The 18,999-nt window shown below is 55.5% G+C and overlaps 1 protein-coding gene across 2 annotated transcripts in view; it reads right to left on the bottom strand.

The window, feature by feature from the left end:
* Window positions 1-5,909: 5,909 nt before the first annotated feature.
* LOC102435002 (HLA class I histocompatibility antigen, B-67 alpha chain-like) overlaps window positions 5,910-18,999 on the bottom strand; it is a 30,466-nt gene continuing 17,376 nt past the window's right edge. The window contains exons 1-8 of one of the 2 annotated variants that reach the window (XM_006107188.3): window positions 8,976-9,068; window positions 8,576-8,860; window positions 8,112-8,387; window positions 7,245-7,520; window positions 7,020-7,121; window positions 6,555-6,587; window positions 6,373-6,420; window positions 5,910-6,224 (exon numbers count right to left, since the gene is read on the bottom strand). In XM_006107188.3, coding sequence (XP_006107250.1) covers window positions 6,220-6,224; window positions 6,373-6,420; window positions 6,555-6,587; window positions 7,020-7,121; window positions 7,245-7,520; window positions 8,112-8,387; window positions 8,576-8,860; window positions 8,976-9,048 — 1,098 coding nt within the window. In that variant the 5' untranslated portion in view covers window positions 9,049-9,068 and the 3' untranslated portion in view covers window positions 5,910-6,219. Of the gene's footprint in view, window positions 6,225-6,372; window positions 6,421-6,554; window positions 6,588-7,019; window positions 7,122-7,244; window positions 7,521-8,111; window positions 8,388-8,575; window positions 8,861-8,975; window positions 9,069-18,999 lie in introns of those variants that run through there. The other variant, XM_023747920.1, reaches the window with a different exon arrangement.

The raw sequence follows: 18,999 nt of genomic DNA, 5'->3' as shown, positions 1-18,999 counted from the left end.
ACTTCCAAACTGTGTTCCATAGTGGCTACACCAACTTGCACTCCCACCAACAGTGCACAGGGGTTGCCTTTTCTCCACATCCTTACCAGCGCTTGTTGTTTGGGTATTTATTGAGGATAGCACTTCTGACAGGTGTGAGGTGATGACTTGTTATGGTTTTTAATTTATTTGCATTGTCTTCATGATCAGGGATGTTGAGTAACAGTATTTTGTTTACCAGAGGGAAGGGGGTGGGCATTGTAAAGGGTAAAAGTTGTGAAATATATGGTTTTGGAAGATGATCTGACTTTGGGTGGTGGGTACACAATGCAACATACAGCTCATGGGTCATAGAAATGTACACTTGAAACCCATATGATCTTAGTAACCAAGGAGAGGCCCAGTGCACGGGATTCATGCACTGGTGGGGGGGGGCCTGTGGGGAATCAGCCTGCAATGGGAGCACCAATCATCCTGATCAGCCGATCAGCTGTGGACACACCAGCTGAGCTGCTCTCCCATTGTGGTAGCACACTGACCACCAGGGGAAAAGTTCCTGCGTTCAGTGTCTGCCCCCTGGTGGTCAGTGTGCGTCATAGTGACTGGTCGGCCGGTTGTTCCACCATTTGGTTGCTGGGCTTTTATTATATAAGATGTCACTCCAATAAATTTAACTTTTAAACAATGAATTAAAGAAATGAGCCTTGTTTAAAGTGTTATAGGTTGTCAGTACTTACCTGCTCATTGGAACATTTACATACAGAGAGGGCAGAAGGAAATGAATGTGCCTCTCAACCCCCTTCCTTGCTTCAAAGAAATTGAATCAAATGCTATGATCATGGCGCTGGAGTAAGTGCTCCTCCATTCTCTAATCATGTAAACGTACATAGTTTTTATTTTTATTTTTTTTAAATGTATTTTATTGAATTTTTACAGAGAGGAAGGGAAAGGGATAGAGAGTTAGAAACATCAGTGAGAAACATTGATCAGCTGCCTCCTGCACACTCCCTACTGGGGATGTGCCCGCAACCAAGGTACATGCACTTAACCAAGGTACATGCCCTTGACCGGAATCGAATCTGGGACCCTTCATCCGAAGGCCGACGCTCTATCCAGGGGTGGGCAAACTTTTTGACTCGAGGGCCACAATGGGTTCTTAAACTAGATTGGAGGGTCGGAACAAAAGCATGGATGGAGTGTTTGTGTGAACTAATATAAATTCAAAGTAAACATCATTACATAAAAGGGTACGGTATTTTTTTTATTACAATATAGAACAGCCGAACGGGCCGGATCTGGCCCGCGGGCCGTAGTTTGCCCATGGCTGCGTCTATCCACTGAGCCAAACTGGTTAGGGCTATTTTTATTTTTCGAGATAATTTTTTTTAATTTTTTTAAATCTTTATTGTTCAGATTACATTTGTTCCTCTTTCCCCCCCCCCCCCAAAACTCCCCTCCTCCCAGGTCCCGCCCCACACTCCGCCCTCACTCCCCACCCACTGTCCTCATCCATAGGTGCACGATTTTTGTCCAGTCTCTTCCCACATCTCCCATTCCCCTTTCCCCCCCAAGAATAGTCTGTCCATTCCCTTTCTATGTCCCTGATTCATTATAATCACCAGTTCATTCTGTACATCAGATTATTTATTCACTTGATTCTTAGATTCACTTGTTGATAGATGCATGTTTGTTGTTCACTATTTGTATCTTTACCTTTTTCTTCTTCCTCTTCTTAAAGGATACCTTTCAGCATTTCGTATAATACTGGTTTGGTGGTGATGAACTCCTTTAGCTTTTCCTTATCTGTGAAGCTCTTTATCTGACCTTCAATTCTGAATGATAGCTTTGCTGGATAAAGTAATCTTGGTTGTAGGTTCTTGGCATTCATCACTTTGAATATTTCTTGCCACTCCCTTCTGGCCTGCAAAGTTTCTGTTGAGAAATCAGCTGACAGTCGTATGGGTATTCCCTTGTAGGTAATTGAGTCTCTTTCTCTTGCTGCTTTTAAGATTCTCTCTTTGTCTTTTGCTCTTGGCATTTTAATGATGATGTGTCTTGGTGTGGTCCTCTTTGGATTCCTTTTGTTTGGGGTTCTCTGCGCTTCCTGGACCTGTAAGTCTATTTCTTTCACCAGGTGGGGGAAGTTTTCTGTCATTATTTCTTCAAATAGGTTTTCAATATCTTGCTCTCTCTCATCTTCTGGCACCCTTATAATTCTGATGTTGGTATGCTTGAAGCTGTCCCAGAGGATCCTTACACTATCTTCGTATTTTTGGGTTCTTTTTTCATTTTGCTTTTCTGGTTGGGTGTTTCTCGCTTCTTCGCATTTCAAATCTTTGACTTGATTCTTGCGCTCCTCTGGTCTGCTGTTGGGAGTCTGTATAATATTCTTTATTTCAGTCAGTGTATGCTTACTTTCTAGATGGTCCTTTATCACACCATTGAGGGTCTCATTAGATTTCCTGTACATCTCATCAAGTTTATCGACAGACTCTAGAAGCCTCTTGAGAGACCTCAAAAGTGTGGTTCTGAACTCAATATCCTCCCTTGATAGTTTTGTCCTGTTTCTTTGTCTCCACATTTTTTACGCTCTCTTGGTACACCCCCTAGTGGTCTTTGTGCGCAGTCTTGTTGTAGTTAAGCCCTGATTGTTGTAGTTAATACTAGAGGGATTTGCCCACCAGGCTGACCGGCTGTGAGAATCAGCTGTGTGGAAAACTTCTGTCCTCTGGGGAGGTGCTAATCTAGCCTTTGCCTGAGGCGATCCGGCAAATGGCTCTGCACAGGGCTTGGGCGGGGTGGGATCAACAGGGCGGGTGGAGGGAGCAGTTATGGCTGCTCTCAGTCCCGTTCCCAGAGGCTCTGCTTCTCAGAACCGCAGCCGCAGCTGCAAACCTCGGAGAGAAAGCTGCCCTCAGATTCCAACTGATGCCGGACAATCCCGCTTCTCCCGTCTGAGTCTGAGTCCCTAGAGACTCGCCCGGATCTGGAACCCAGAGTCTGAGACTCACTCCCGACCGAAAACGACAACCACACCCTCAGCCACCAGCCCGCTTTGCACGCGCACCTCGGTACCTTTATATTTTCCACACTGCGCCTCTTCTGAGCTTCGGTATGCTGTTCTCTTTCCTTCTAGTTGAAGAGTCTCTCCTCAGCCAGCTTTCCTGTGGTTCTGGGTGATGTCCATTCCGTCTTTTAGTTGTATTTTTGAAGTGGTTGTTTGCGGCAGCAGTCTCCAGTGTTTACCTATGCCGCCATCTTGGTTATCCAATTTTTCAATTACAGTTCAAGATTACATGGGTTTCCATACATCATGGTGGTTAGACTTTTGTAAAATTCACCAAGTGATCCCCCTGAAAAGTCTGGTCCCCACCTGGCATCACCATAGTTATTAATAATCTTATTGACTGTATCCCCTATGCATGTAATCATTTTAATTAAAAAAATATGACCCTCCATGTTGTAGTCAATAAATTATTGATCGTATCATTTGTGGTGGCCATGTAATGCTACATGTGTGCGAAGTATTGATTATTGAGTTCCACAGTGTCAGTGGCTAGTATTAATTTAAACTCTTTTTCCAATGGAATTCTTGCCTTGAGATCCAATGGTTAATGGAGACCACTCTGTCTCCTGTCAGAATGAGAGTTTTTAGTCTAGAAAACAGACTCCTTTCCCTCAGAGTCCACATCAAAGACTCCCAAGAATGCCCGAAGAATGACGGATGGGGAAAAGGATCCTTGAGGCCACAAAGCCCAACTAGAGTGCGGAGGATTAACAGAATTCTCCCTTGGTATTTTCTAAGGCTCGACATAAAGGATATGAATGCAGAAACCATGATGTTGTTCACGACTATAACAAACAAAAACACCCACCTGCACATCACAGACCAATCTTGGGCGAAGAAGGAAGGCAGGGAAGTCAGTTGTAATCTGGGGGATGTAAGTCTTTCTCGGTCCGTCCTGCGGCTGCCTGACCTGCCTTGGCATTTAGTCTCCTTAGACTCGAGAAGAAATCAGCCACAGTTCTGAGCACCTGCCTCCATCCTGCCCTCCCTACAATGTGTTGGGCAGGAATTCCCGGTCGCGGCTGGGAAAACGAGTTACGGTTTTTTGTCAATATTTGTTTGGGGACTTGATGGATCAACCACTTTCTCTATAAAACTCCTACACTGTGCACAAGAGTAAGAAACGCATTCTGTGAAGTAATAAAAGGTCACAATGCATCGGGAAAACGTTCCTTTCCTTCTATTAAGGGGCCCTGTGGAGTCACTAATTGAATTGGGGGCCTGTGGTCCCTTCACTCCTCTCCAGGTAAAGTTGACAACAGGTACCCCTCGGCGTCCCTTGAGAAGAAACACTTAGGTGCCATTCCCACCTGTGTGTTTCTACATCAACTGCTTCATCCTGATTTCCTTACCCTCCAATGGAATTGCTTCCCTTATCTTACCTGTCTCTGCTCAAGAATGTACAGGTGTCCCATGGGACAGAGTGACTCCCCCTAAATTCCAAGATATGTGAGATCCGTGTAACCTCATTAAATCTTCTCTTTTTATTATTTCTTTCAAAGGAAGGAGACAGTCGGCATTTGAATAACTTTCCTGTCTGTGACAGCGCATGTGTGGCACCGCATTGGGAAGCATTAGGGGATACGGTAGGAGTGCCCAACCAGTGAAAGGGAGCTATTATGTAAGTTGGGTAGTTTGAGGTACACAGGGGCTGAAAATCTTTCTGGAGAACAAGCACATTCTCACCAACAGGGGTCGGGGTTGTCTTTTCTCCACACTTTTGCCAACAGGTGTCTCTCCGTTTGGTCCATCAGTCCTTCTGAGCCTTTCACTCTCTCCCTCGTCCCAAGTGTGATCTCCTGTCATCCTGTCGGTGACGCTCAGCCTGTGACTCCCCCTGAAACCCCATCATGCTCTCAGTCTAGGTGCAGGGAGTGCAGCCAACGCATTTTCCACCAGGTTTGGAACAACTTACTTTCCCACCAGGAATATATGAGACAGAACGAGTCCACATTCTTGTGAACAATTGGTTTTGTCTGATTCTGTCATTCTCAATGCTGGGAGGTGGGCAACAATATCACATTAGGGCTGAATTCAAATTCTCCTCTGACTACAACTGTTGGGCAATTTTCGTAGGTGTCCGGGCCATGTAACCATCCTCAAAGGACGATGGATTGGACACAGTGTTCATGAGTAGGTAGGACTCTAGTAAGGTGCCAGCATCTTCAATTATTGGGACACTGTTGCTATTGATGGATCTGAGAAAGTGTCTGGTCTTTGCCCCTGGCTCCTGGCACTGAGCTCCTAAAACCCTGGGCATATCGTGAGTGACAAGTGTCTTTGGGACGCTGATGAGATGGCTCTTGGGTGAGGGTCCTGGAGAGAGCCAGGGTGGGGGCTGGTCCCCAGAAAGACCAAGCTGATCAGAGGGTTGGAACCTTCAGGCCCTAAAAGGAGGCAAGAGCAGGAGGAGCCTGAAATGTATCTCTCCAACCAGAGTCCTGTGTGCAGGGACCCCTGGGCCAGAGGGACAATGACGGCAAAATGAGCCCTGATACTGTCAGATGGGGACACCCAGAGAATGAGACCAAAACTCCTACACAAACACAGTAACAGGCATCATATCCACAAAACCAAAGAAACAACAAACACCCAGAAGAGAGGTTCTGAGGGCCAGACCCAGACCTGAGCCTCGGATGACGAGGGGCCTGGAGATGTGATTCATTAGAACATGTGACAAGGCCTGTGTGTCCCTGTGACCACAGGTCCTGGTGGGACAGGGAACACTGAGGGACAAGGTCAGAGGAGCAGAGAGGTGACCCGGTTGAGGAGTCACCACGTCAAAGCCCATGATGCACTGAGTACCACCTGAGCACAGGCCCTCCCATCTCCCCTGCAAAGAGCACAAAATACTCAGGAATCCGCAGAATCCTTGGTGCTTCCATTTATTTCCTCTGAGAAAATAATTAAAGGGTCTCCTTTAATTACCCGTCACCAGTCACGGCAAGAATTAAAACACGAGGTCAATCCACAGTCTCATTTCAATACAAAGCAGGAAGTTGCAGCTCAGAGCAGCAGGGAGTAAAGGCAGGGATGGGGAGGGCCCAGCCTGCCTCTGCTGACAGGAAAGTGTGGGGAGCAGAGCAGGCCAGTCCCCCAAATCAGTGGTTCTGAGTCAGGAAGTGGGAGTGTGAACACATCTTCCATCACTCAGTCCCCACAAGGCAGCTGCCTCACGCTGTGGAGGACAAGCATCATGAACACATTCAGGTCAGTGGCTGTAACTGGTGACATTCTCAAAGCCCACTTCATGCTCACAGTGTCCCACAGACTCCCCACCACCCAGTCCTCCCCTCTGCCCACCCCTCCCCACGGCAGGGTCTCACCTTTGGAAGCCGAGAGAGACACATCAGAGCCCTGGCCGCTGTCACTGCCTGGGGGGTGGGGGGGCACACCAGGAGAGGGTCAGAGCCCCAGGGCAGAAGACTAAGAAGGAACTATGGGGGAGTCCCCTATGGCTCCCATCTGCACTGTCACAGGGACTCAGGGGTCACCCCTCCATACTCACTGGCAGCCTGAGCGTAGCTCCCTCCTTTCCCACCTGTGGGAAGAAAAGATCCTGTGAGAGACCAGGGCGGAGGCAGGGCCATGAGGTCCTAAAGGAAGCCCTGGCCCTGAGCGCCAGAGAAGTTTCCAGAACCCTGTGTATAGAGCCAGGGCAGAATCAGGAAACCTGAGGGAAGTGCATGTGCAGGGACTAGACCCACCGCCCTCCTGGAAGTCTGTGCTCAGCGGGGACCTGCCCTCTGACCTGGGACTGCTGGGAACGGGGTCCCCACCACCAGCATCATCAGGTGATAAGTGGGTCCCTCACTTTCCAACGGGCCTCCCTAAAGAGTAAGTGTGAGCACAGAGAGCCCCACACTGGCCATCACACGGGTGGGGACGGTGCTTCCGTGAATGAGGCAGGACACACGTCTACCTGGGCTTGAACCCCCAGTGAGACAGACACTCAGACCCCACCCCTGCCCACCTGAGCGCCTCCTCCACCACATCACAGCTCCAGCCACGGCTCCCAGCAGAACCAGGCCCCCAGCGATGACCATGATGATGATGAAGGTGTGAGAAGGTGGTTCTGGGAGGAGAAGGGAAGGGAGCGTGAGGGCCCTGACCCCAGGCCTCAGCCCCGACCCCACTGAAGTCCCCCAGGGCCCCTGCTGCCCTGAGAAGAGGCTCTGTGCCCACGGCCCCTCCTCACCCCATCTCAGGGTCAGGGGCTGGGGCAGCCCCTCGTGCTGCACATGGCACGTATATCTCTGCTCCTCTCCAGGGGGCACCACCACGGCCGCCCACTTCTGGAAGGTCCCGTCTCCCGCTGGCCTGGTCTCCACCAGCTCCATGTCCTGGGTCTGGTCCTCCCCATCACGCTGCCAGGTCAGGCTGATGTCCGCAGGGTAGAAGCCTAGCGCCCAGCACCTCAGGGTGACCTCACTGGCAGAGACGGGGTGGTGGGTCACGTGTGCCTTTGGAGGGTCTGAGGGGAGGAGAGAAAATACAGGAACTTTGCATCTGCCATGGGACACCCCAGCAGCGCCCATGTGACCATCCTGAGAATGGACAGCAAACCTGGGGTGAGGGAGGGCGCACACAGCCCACACACCAGCCTGGACAGAGGAACCTGGAAGGACCTCCTAGTCTTTAGAAAGTTCTAGAATCAGAGAGACACACATCAGGGCAGGAGGCACGCCTCTGAGGGGGGAAAAGGGATTTCTGGTTCTGACCCGGGCGGAGGCTACATCACTCTTAAAGCTGGGGTGAGGCCTCAGACACAGTGGGTGTGGGCAGCGCACAAGGCCTGAGAGGGAAGGTCCCTGTGGGTCCCAGAGCCCCTGCAGGGCCCATGGGGACCGCTGATGGGTTATTTCAGGGGTTCTCCCTGCACCCCAGGAGAGCCTGCACCCCAAACTGTCCCTGAGAGGAGGGGGGTCCCTCTGGTACCTGACCTGACATCCAGGGGGCTCCCTCCCTGACCCCAAGGAGGGGGGTCTGACACCGATCCCCTGTCCTGTCTCCTTGTAGGAGCCCCAGCCCCGGGGAGAGGGGGCGGCCCCAGGGCCCCTGGTACCTGCGCGCTGCAGGGTCTCCTTTCCTTTTTCCAGGTAAATGCGGAGCCATGGCATGCACTCCCCCTCCACGTAGATCCTATAACGCTCTGCCACACGGGCCGCCTCCCACTTGCACTTTGTGATCTGAGCCGCCATGTCGGCCGCGGTCCAGGAGGTCAGGTCCTCGTTCAGGGCGATGTAGTCGACGCCGTCGTAGGCGTGTTGTTCGTACCCGCGGAGGAGGCGCCCATCGGGTCCCACGTCGCAGCCTCTCATGACCTGGATGGTGTGAGACCCTGACCCCGCCCCGCGGGGACTGAATCTAAAACTGAAAGTGAAATCGGGTCAAAGTCCCGGCGGCTCCTCCCGGGTGGGGGCCGGGCGGGTCCCGCCGCCTCGGGGTGACACTCGGACCCGGAACCTCGGGGCGACCCCGGCCGGTTCGTGGGGAGGGGGGTCGTGACGGGCCCGGCGCGCGGCTCACCGTCCTCGCTCTGGTTGTAGTAGCCGCGCAGGTTCTGCAGGTTCACTCGGAAAAACTGTGCGTGGCCCTTGACCCTTAGCGTGTTCTCCTCCCAATACCCCGGGTCCTCCCGCTCCACCCACGGCTGCTGCATCCACGGCGCCCGCGGCTCTTCCCTCGGATTCGGGGCGTCGCTGTCGAACCGCACGAACTGCGTGTCGTCCACGTAGCCGACGGAGAGGAAGCGGGGCTCCCCGCGGCCGGGCCGGGACACGCTGGTGAGGAAATACCTCAGGGAGTGGGGGCCTGGGGGGCGGACGGAGGGCAGGGCCGGGGCTGGACACGCGCCTTCCCGGCCCCGCGCCCCCGCCGGGTCCCCTCGCTCCTCCCGCACCGCCGCCCCCTCCGACCCCGCACTCACCGGCCCAGCTGGGGGTCAGGACCAGCGCCCCCGAGAGCAGCAGGAGGAGGGTGGGGGGCCTCAGGATCCGCATCCTTGGCGTTGGGGAGACAATCTGAGTGCGGGCGATTTCGCGGAGGAGTTATAACCGGGAGCCACGGGGACGCTGATTGGCTGCTCTGGAAACCGCTCAGCCAATGGGAGTGAGACGCAGGCTCGCGTCACGAGTCTCCAGGAAGGAGGTGCCGACACAGGTTGGGACAGGAGAAGTGAAACCAGGGCGCTGGCGAGTCCCCACCACGGAGCTGCCCCCCAGACTCTGTCCCTGCGGAGCCCTGAGCGCAGGCCTGGGCCCTGGGACTCAGTCCTGCCCCTCCTCCTGCGCGGGGCGCCCGTCACACTGTCCCCGAGGCCTGGCCCAGGCGCTGTGCTGTTCAGGGACTTTCCAAGGTTTTGGTGTCACCATCTCTGTGTGGCCTCACACACAGGCAGGCGCCCAGACAACCTTGTGTGTGTGGTGACGTCATCATAGTGACCCTCACGGATCACACAGGGTGAGACAGTTATTAATCCATGTCGCATGCTCACTACCTATGAGATGGTTACAGAAGTCATGTTTTTAAAATATATTTTATATTGATTTCAGAGAGGAAGGGAGAAGGAGAGAGAGATAGAAACATCAATGATGAGAAAGAATCATTGGTCGGCTGCTTCCTACATGCCCCACACTGGGGATGGAGCCCACAACCCAGGCATGTGCTCTTCTGACAAAAAGTGGAGGTGTGACCTCCTGTTTCATAGATCAATGTTCAACCACCCTGCCCCTCTGGCTGGGGAATATTGAATAGTTTCTGTTCTGTTCTGTCACAGTCCCCAGGGCTGAGTTGCTGGGTGGCTCTGGCCCTCATACAGGTTATGTAAAGGGATGCCTTGTGTCTCTAAGTCCTAGAGACCTTCCTGTGCTGATGCATTTAATCACATCATCAAAGCTCACAGGTGTTGCTGTTCCCACAGAGCCCCCTAGAAAAGCGTGTCAGCACTGGGGAGCAGTCTAGCTCACGTGGTGGGACACACCTGTTCCAACATTCTGGTTTTCTCTTGGGGGCTGACATTTCATCAAGACAACAGGCCTGTCAGTTGTCACCTGCCAGGTGATATTTCCTGAAGGAGAAGCTCACATTCATTTTTCAATTGGACATGAATTTTCCAATTCACCAAATCTCAGCAATCCCAGTGTCTGTGTCATTCATTCTTTTAAGTCAACATGGGCTAGGCCGGTGTGGCTCAGTGACTGAGCATTAACCTATGAACCAGGAGATCAGGGTTCCATTCCCTGTGAGGGCACCTGCTGGGATGCAGGCTAGATCCCCAGTGGGGGGCGTGCAGGAGGCAGCATCTGCAGCGGTCAAGCGGAAAGAAGTTAACTAGAAGAGGACGCTCTGCCGGGAGAAGGCGTGAGCCTGCAAGCGGGCCGCGTCAGAACAAAGTCTTGCACGCGAGACTTACTGTTCCGAGGCAGAACTTTCCTTGACGTGATGAATAGTCCATGAGGGCATAGAAAGTTCAGGGGAGGGTGCACTGCTGCAGGTGGAAAGAGTCTTTGTATTATGTAGGAAATTAATAGTGTAATGTATAACTTAGCTCTGATGATTTCATAAGCATGATTGTTAATCATTGTCACTTGCTGTACCCCATTGTTAATCATTGTTACTTGCTGCACTCCATTGTTATTTGCTGTGCTCACCCCCAATAAAAGCCATGAGGCATCAGAGGATCTTTGCTATTCGCCTGAGCGAGCGGTAGCCCTCTGCTTCTCCGTATCCTGTTGTCCAACTCATCTCTGCGCCTCCGTTCACCAAGAACATCAATAGCATCTATCCATGAATCTCTCCCTTCATGAATGTTTCTGTCTTTGTCTCCCTCTCAGTTCCTCTCTGAAAGCAATTTTATTAAAAAAGCAAACATGCTGCATGCAGGGCAGCACCCGGGTGTTCCTGGACGCGGGGAGCGGGGCAGCCGGGTGGTGCTTAGAAGCTGTGCAGAGCCGGGAGCCCTGGCCCAGAGCCTCTGCCTCGGGGACCGATTCTAGGATTGGCAGGAGATGGATGAGTGCCCTTGGATGACCCCTCCCCTGCAATTGTTATGGCTCATAGAGGGTCTCGGGCCTGGTGGCAAGTAGATCTCAAACATTTCATCTGACCTGTTGGCCTGGAGCCCAGACCAGCCCTGGCTGGAAGACCCATCCGCATAAGGAGACCAGCTGGTCCTGGAGGAAGACTGTGATGAGACCTCCATCCCCAGTGAGCAAGCAATCCTTGGATTTGCCAGAGAGACAGGTATTGATCTCATCCAGGAGCCGGAACGCATGTGGCCAGTCCAGCCATGATGAGCTGCAGAGCAAACGGTCCCAAGGCTCCGAGAGAGTATCCCCTTCACTCTGTACGGGGAGCGGCGTGGGAGCCCCCGGCACAGCCAGGCCACAGTGAAAGGGCCTCTGCAGGCCCCTGCTGGGCAGCCTGAGCGGCGGGGACACAGAAGCCCCTGGAGCGCTCGGCACGAAGGCCCCTCCCACCCGAGTCCCCGCACAGGCGATCTCCAGAGCTCGTGGCTCTCCCAGAGCAGCTCCCAGAGGCCGCCCGGATGGCCATGGAGGAGGCGGTGGCTCAGGAACTGGAGCAAGAGCAGAGGTGGTGCCTGGAATGAGGCGGGAGAAGGTGCAACAGCTGCGGCAGAGGCTGCAGCAGGAGGAGGGGAGGGCGCTTCAGCTTCGACAGCTGAAAGAGGAGCCTCTGAGGCTCCTGCAGGAGCAGCTGCAGAAGGCCACTAAGGAGGAGGCACTCAGATGAGAGAGGAGGAGAGCCGGAGACTGGCCCGGCTCCGGGCTCAGGTCCAGTCCAGCGCAGAGGCAGATGCGGACCGAATCAGGGCCTAGCACCAGGCTTCCCTGCAGAGGCTGAGAGAGGAGCTGGCGTCCCTTTAGGAGGCGGAGAGGGCCAGCTTGTAGCAGGGCAGCCAGCGCAGGCTGGAGCGGCTCCGGGGGGAGATGGAGGCTGCGGAGAGGCCCTGAATGCCGAGAAGAAGAAGGCCCGGCAGCAGCGGAGGGAGCAGCTGGAAGGGGAGAGGAAAGAGGTCGCGGCAGCGCTGGAGACAGAGCACAGGCCTGAGCTGGCGCGGCTCCTGTCCTCCCTGGAGGCCAAGCACAGAGAGGCGGTCTCCAGCCTCCAGAAGGAGGGAGAGGGGCTCAGCAGAAAGAGGAGGCCCAGCGGCAGGAGAGCCTGGGTGGGCGGAGCGGAGAGCTCCCAGCTGCTGGAGGGCCAGCAGGAGCTCAGTGGCCTCCTGAGAGAGAAGCGCTGGAAGGTGGAACGGGAACACCAGGGGAGGATGGACAAGATGGAGGAGGAGCACAGGCCAGCCATGGCGGAGGCAGAGAGCAGCATGAAGCGAGGAGAGGACACAGCGGGCCACGTTGCTGGGGCACCTGACTGGGGAGCGGGAGCGCCTACGTAGGACCCACAAGCGGGAGCTGGAGGCCGCGAGGCAGGAGCCGGCCAGGCAGCTGGAGGGCCTGGGGCTCCGGCACCGGGAGCAGGAAAGGAAACGCCAAGATTTAGCGGTGGAGCTGGAAACCAGAGCCAAAGAGGTCAAGGCCAGGTTGGCTCAGCTGGAAGTTCAGGAAGCCACCGCCACCCATCCACACCCGAAAGGGGCACAGCAGGAGCACCCGCACCTGCTCCAGTCAGACCGGCAGCTCTGAGAGAGTCTTTGTGAGCTGCGGGCCCACAAGCTGGAGCTGGAAGCCTGGGTGGACCCGCTGCAGGCTCAGGCCCAGGGGCTGCAGAAACACATCAGTGACCCGGAGGCCAAAGCTCAGAGGAAGCAGTAGGCGCGGAAAGGGCTGGCGGTCCAGGCAAGCAGTGCTTTCCCCTGTTGTGAGCCGGACCTCCACGTCGAGGACCTGAAGACACCCCTTGGCACCAAGCAGACCAAAGTCTGTTGCCCAGAGCCCGGAGGTCGCCGACTCATCCTCGGACAGCTCCCGGCACTACCTCTTTGCCGACGGGGTGGCTCTCCGCAGGGCCAAGGCCTTCCTGGTGAGGCAGACACGCTCCGTGCGCAGGTGGCAGGCAGCCCTGAAAGCCACCCAGCAGCACTGGGGCCATGAGCTGGCCGCCGTTCCGGATGCGCCAGAGGACCTGCTGGGCACCAAGGCCCTGGGCGACGACTTGCGCCAGGGCCTGGAGGAGGCGGCCCGGCATGTGGGGGAGATGCAGTCTGCCATGTGGAGAGGCCGAGACCTGCTGTAGAGGAAGGAGGAGAGGCTGAGCAAGCTGGAGGCCTCTCTTCAGTGAGAGGCCCTAGATGAGGACACTCTGAGAGGGCCCCCCACCCAGAAAGTGGTGACCTTTGATCTCAGCGACACGGAAGACACTAACACTGGAAGCTGAGAGTCCTGGCCCCTGCCTCATGGCAGCCGGGCCAGCCCCGCCTTCCCCCACAAGATCCAGTACTTGGACAGCTCCCTGCGGCACCTCACCAGCCAGCTGCACCAGGTCCTCAGCCTGTTGGGCACCCAGCAGCCCCTGCTCCTCACTTCTACCCCAGCCGCCCCTGCCCCCCTCCCTCCGGAGGACCCCACCCCCAGGCTCTCCTCCTCAGCCACTCAGGCCCTGGACGACTTCCTGGTGGAGAAGTGGCCCAAGTACTTCCCAGCTGGGAGCCCCAGCCCTGCAGCAGCCCTGTGCCCTTGGAGAACAGGCTGGGCTACTGTCTGCCAGGGAGCAGCTCCGCCTCCTGCAGCCTCCCCACTCCCACGTCCCTGAGGTGGGCAGCGCCGGCCTGCAGGGCATGATGGAGGCTGAACGGCGGTGGCTGGAACACTACAGGAAGGACCCCACGTTGCATCTGTTCTCAGTGCCCAAGCCAGCAGCCTCGGGCCTCCTGCCGCTGAGCCTGGATGAGAACAACAGGCTGCAGGTGAACCGCTGCTGAGGTCTGAGCGGCCGTGTGGGCCCCCGCATCTCCTGCACCCAGGCCAGGGGCCGAGGAGGGGCCTGCACCCGCTGCCTCGGAGGAAGCTCTACAGCGGGGGAGGCGGGCTGGGTGGAGAGGATGGCAGAGCTGAGAGCTATGAGCCACCTGCAGCGACCACGAGCGGACTACAGGGTGACCGTGGGACGTCTATGAGCCGTGAGGATATGGCAGCGCTGATGTGGTGCCCCCGGGACATGGGCACCTTCGGGGAGGGGGCATCACCGGGGTTGATGTCAGAGGCCCAGGGATCCCTGTGGAGCGAGGTGAGCCTGCACCTGCCTGCAGGGCTCCGCACAGTGATGCACGGTTGGTCCTCACTCCTTGAGCAAGGCCCCCGCGTCCTGTGTCCTGTGCCCTGTGCCTGGGACGCTGTCTCTCCAATACCTCAGCGCGTGAGCTCAGGCCATTTATCTCTCTCTTCTCTCCTTCTTCCCTTCTTTTTTAAAACGTCCCCTTTTCTTGCGGTCTCTGTTTCTCCTTTGACTATCTCAGGATTGGGCCCAGCCCTGCCCGAGGGTGCTGGGGCCCCCCTTCCCTCGGCCGCTCTGTGCTGTCCCCAGGGCACCCTTCCCTTTGCTGGGCTCCGCGCAGAGCCCTCCCCGTGGCTTCTCAGGTCTGCAGCACACAGCTCAGTGAGAGCCGCCCGGGAAAGCCGGGATGGCGCTGGTGCTCTCGCCTCTCACCCCCGGGTGCATCCACGTGTGCTTGTTTCTAGCTGTTTCCTGCTGTGCCCACCCTGCTCAGCCGGGAGACTCGGTCTAAGGGGGTGGGGGCAGGGCCGCAGCGGGGCCTTAGAGGGAGGGGTCTTGTGCCCCAGGAGCCACTGCCGATCTGCACAGCCCCCTGCACCCCTCTCACAGCGGCCCGCGGGGTCCCCAGACACGTCTCTGACATCTGTCTCGGTGTAAAGAAAAGAACGCCCCCTTCTTCTTGCCGGGAAAGCTGTGGGGTTGCCCTGGCCTCTATGCATGGAGATCGACTCTCCGCCCTCCCGCCACGAACTTCTTAGTCCCGGAGTAAGAAACAAGACCCGATGCTTTTATCCACCCTGCGTGCTCGGCTCCGTCTGCCACACAGAAAACGGTCCGTGTTGTTCTGTGGCTGATCCCGTGGGACTAGCGTATGTGTCGCACCGTCTCTGTAACAAGCCTGTGTTTATACAGCAATTAAATCTCTGCTGGTCCATTTTCTGCAAAAAAAAAAAAAAAAAAGCAAACATGGGATCCCATGAGAAAGAGGCTAGCCTCCCTCAGACACGTGATTCCTGGTACATGAGACTTGGGGATGTAATGGAAGTGTTTTTCGTGTATTTACCAGGTCATTCTATGAGGGGTTTTTTTATCCTCCGTTTTTATTAAAGACAGTAAAGATATTAATGCATGGGATCCACAGATCACACTTTGAAAAAGGTTGTTCTGGATAAATCAGGGAGAGAATTCCAACTGGCCCTGCTTCTCCCTCCTCTTCTCTTCCCAGAATCCTCTCCATAAGGCAGAATCTGCACCCAAAACTGAGCTCACAGCACTGCCCCTGGGACCTTCTAGAAGAGAGCTCACCCTGCAAATCCCACAGGGAGTGTCCTCAGCCTGGGAGGGAGGTGGAGGGACAGGAAGCAGTTTGTGCCTGAAGACACCAGGCCCACAGACACCCATGTGGTTTCTACTCCCCAGCTGAGTGTGTGCTCACATCCCAGACAGAAACCTGATGTGTCTGTAGGAGAAGCCATCTTGCCCCATTTATTTTATTCCTTTCAATTTTTAAAAAATGTTTTTATTGATTTTAGAGAGAGAGGAAGGGAGAGGGAGAAAGAGAGAAACGTCGATAGGAGAGAGAAGCCCTGATTGGTTGCCTACCCTACGCGCCCTGACCAGGGGTCACACCTGACACCTGTCAGTGCCCAGGACAGCGCTCACCCCACTGAGCCAAACCGGCCAGGCCCGGCCCTTTTATGCAAATGGGCCGAGTGCTCTGACCTGAGGCCCAGACACCGTGCAGAGCAGTCTGTCCAGCAGGACATTCTGTGAGCGAGGACTCGCTCTGCATCGGTTTCTCCCACCTGGCAGCCACCAGCTGCTGTGGCCACTGAGCCCTTGACACGTGGCTCCTGTGCCGAGCAGGGGGACTTGCATGTCATGGACCTTTAATTCAGCCGCCATGGGGGTCATGGAGCTGCCACATGAGACAGCGCCGGGCTAAATGCTCTTAGTTTCCAGTCTCTGCCTCCACAGGGCACCGTGTGGCTCATAGATGGATGGAGGTGACGGTTGTCTTCATGTGGAAGCCATGGGTCTCCATGTGTCACTGACTTCAGTTGTGTGTGTGGGTCTCTGATACATCCTCACTCACAGCTGCCCATGAGAGTGTAATTAATACGCATTTAACTCCGAGCTGCACAGGCATGAACTCAAATGTGAGTTCCCCCCTATGTGTGTAAGTGTTCACAAACGCTCATCCATGCACAGCCGCCCCCTCTGACCCTGCACTCACCGGCCCAGCTGGGGGTCAGGACCAGTGCCACCGAGAGCAGCAGGAGAAGGGTGGGGGGCCTCAGGACCCACATCCTTGGTGTCCTGGGACCATCTGAGTCACAGTGGGTCCCTGGAGATATTATAACCTGGAAGCAGATAGCCAATGGGGGTGAGCAATGAGGCTGTGTCATGAGTATCCGGGTAGGAGGATACACAGGGAATCTGAGATGGAGAAGGAAACCCCAGGGAGAAAGGGAGTCCCCAACACTGAGCTGCTCTGCTCCAGGCCCCTCCCTGGTGCTGAGACCAGAGCGCCAAGCCTGGGTCTGAGACTGGGCCCCGCCCCTCCTCCTGCAGGGGGCGCTCTCTGCCCACTGTGTCCCCGAAGGAGCATCAGGCTTGTGCTCTGAGCTCCACTTCACCCAGAACAGGGAGGCGGCCCAGCAAAGCTGTGGAAGCTTCTATGAGTGAATAGCAAGGGTCCCTCAGGCACAACCTCAGGGAGCCATGGGTGGGCTCAATAAGTAGCGTCCATCAGAGGCAGGGTCTTCATGCCCCTATAGACCCCTGACGCCATGACCGAGTACAAGAAGGGAGACTCCAGTTTTTTAAAAATCCCAGAGTCACCAAATGTCCTTTCCCTTCAGGAGCAATGGGTGCAGCTTATGAAACTGCTTTGCAGGTGGCACGGGAAGGGGACAGTGAATCCCCATAACCCTCAGCTCCTGCATCTCCAGGTCTGTTCCTCCTCTCACCTCCCCCCTCATGGGCTCAGGACACTAGCACCCTCGGCATTGAGTTCTCAGGACCCCGTTCCCTCATCTGTGACACAGGACGGTGACAGGACCATGGGGAGGAGCCCCGGGCAGGGGTTGGGAGCTCCAGCTTCTGGACCACACAGCTCTGACCTGGTGTCAAGGTCACTCAGGAGTGAGCTTAGTGCCGCCTGGGGATGTCGCTTCTCACTCTGCGCTTCTGCTTCTTCCTGGAGGAGAGGAAAGTGGACGTTACTACAGAACAGAGGTCAGGGGTGCTGTGAGCACCATGTGCCCTTCATGCTCACTGTGCTCACACGGCTGGGACATGTGAGTCCTCACACAGAGTTCATAGGAGGAGCAGAAGCCACGGTGATGGGAGATGTGACTGGTTTCCTGGTTGGATCATCTGTGGCGACCTGGGATGAGAGGATAAAACATTACAATGTCCAATGGGAAGAACAGGCCCGGCATGTTGCCCAGTCAAACTACTTCTGAGACTTGACCAATGGACATAGTCTCTCTAAGGATTTCTCTCTCCCTTTCCTGCCTCATGTACACAAAGCAGGGCTCACACTCACAGTACAGGAGACACACAGAGAGCAAAGAGCCCCCACCTCCCAGCGATGCTGAGACAAGGGCACCCCCTACAGGATTTGAGGAGGAAACACACAACGTCCTCATATCATAAGGCCTGACCCCACAGACTAAGATTCTCAGTGAATATCTGTGTGTGTGAGTGTGAGTGTATTTGTGTGTGTGTGTGTGTGTGTGTGTGTGTGTGTGTGTGAACGGATGTTATTTTATGCCAGAATTTTGAAGTTATAACCCAATGTCTGCTCATCAATTTCATCAATTGTTTAATTGCACCCACACCGAAGCCTACACCTCCCTCACATGGCTAAGCTGCTCCCTGGTCCTGTCACCCCAGGCTTGGCTCAGATCCCATAGGGAACCCCGTGCTCAAGTCCCTCATTGTCGGGGACTCTAGGACACAGAGAGGTGCGGGAAGCGCAGCATTGGCGGGAATCCCGCCCTGGGACACCCCTCAGCACATGCCCACCACTCCCCTCGCCCAGAAGAGCCAGCAGAAGCGGCTCAGACACAGGTGGGTCAGCGCCTGTCCTGCCCGATGGGACGATCCACCCCAGTCCCATGTCCCTCCTGGAAACACCCTCCTCTCCTGATTTCTGCCAGAGATAAGATGCAGGGTCTGGTCTTTGCCCCTGGCTCCTGGCCTTGAGCTCCTGAAACCCTGGGCTTCTCCTGAGTGAGAGGTGCCTGTGGGATGCTAATGAGGTGGCTCTTGGCTGAGGATCTGGAGGCTTCAGGGTGGGGCTGATCCCCGGAAAGACCAAGCTGATCTGGGGGCTGGAACTCTCAGCCTCAGGGCCCAACCAGCAGGGACAAGGGCTGGAGTTCAAGTTCCATCACCAATGGTCCACGATCCAATCAATGATGTCCACGTCGTGAAGATTTTTATAAAAAGCCCTTAACCATGGGGCTCAGAGAGCTTCTGCAGCAGTGGCCACACCCACATGCTGGAGGGGACAGGGTGACACATGCCGACTCCCCATGACGAAGGCCCCTGCACTGGAGGCCCTCCCCCACCTCGACCCCTGTCCCCTTCATCTCCTTGCTCACTCGGGTCCATGTGATAAAGGGTGAGAGTGAGCCCAGCGCTTCCCTGAGGGCCCTGAGTTCATCCAGCAGATCATGAGCTGGGTGGGGAGCCCTCACTAGTGTGGCCGCGCTGGTCAGAAGGGCAGGTCACCTGGGGAGGGGAGCCTG

Source organism: Myotis lucifugus, unplaced genomic scaffold (assembly GCF_000147115.1).
Source record: "Myotis lucifugus unplaced genomic scaffold, Myoluc2.0 scaffold_1055, whole genome shotgun sequence".
NCBI lineage: Eukaryota > Metazoa > Chordata > Mammalia > Chiroptera > Vespertilionidae > Myotis > Myotis lucifugus.
The sequence above is the reverse complement of the archived record's forward strand: the minus strand, read 5'-3'. Positions and strand labels throughout refer to the sequence as shown.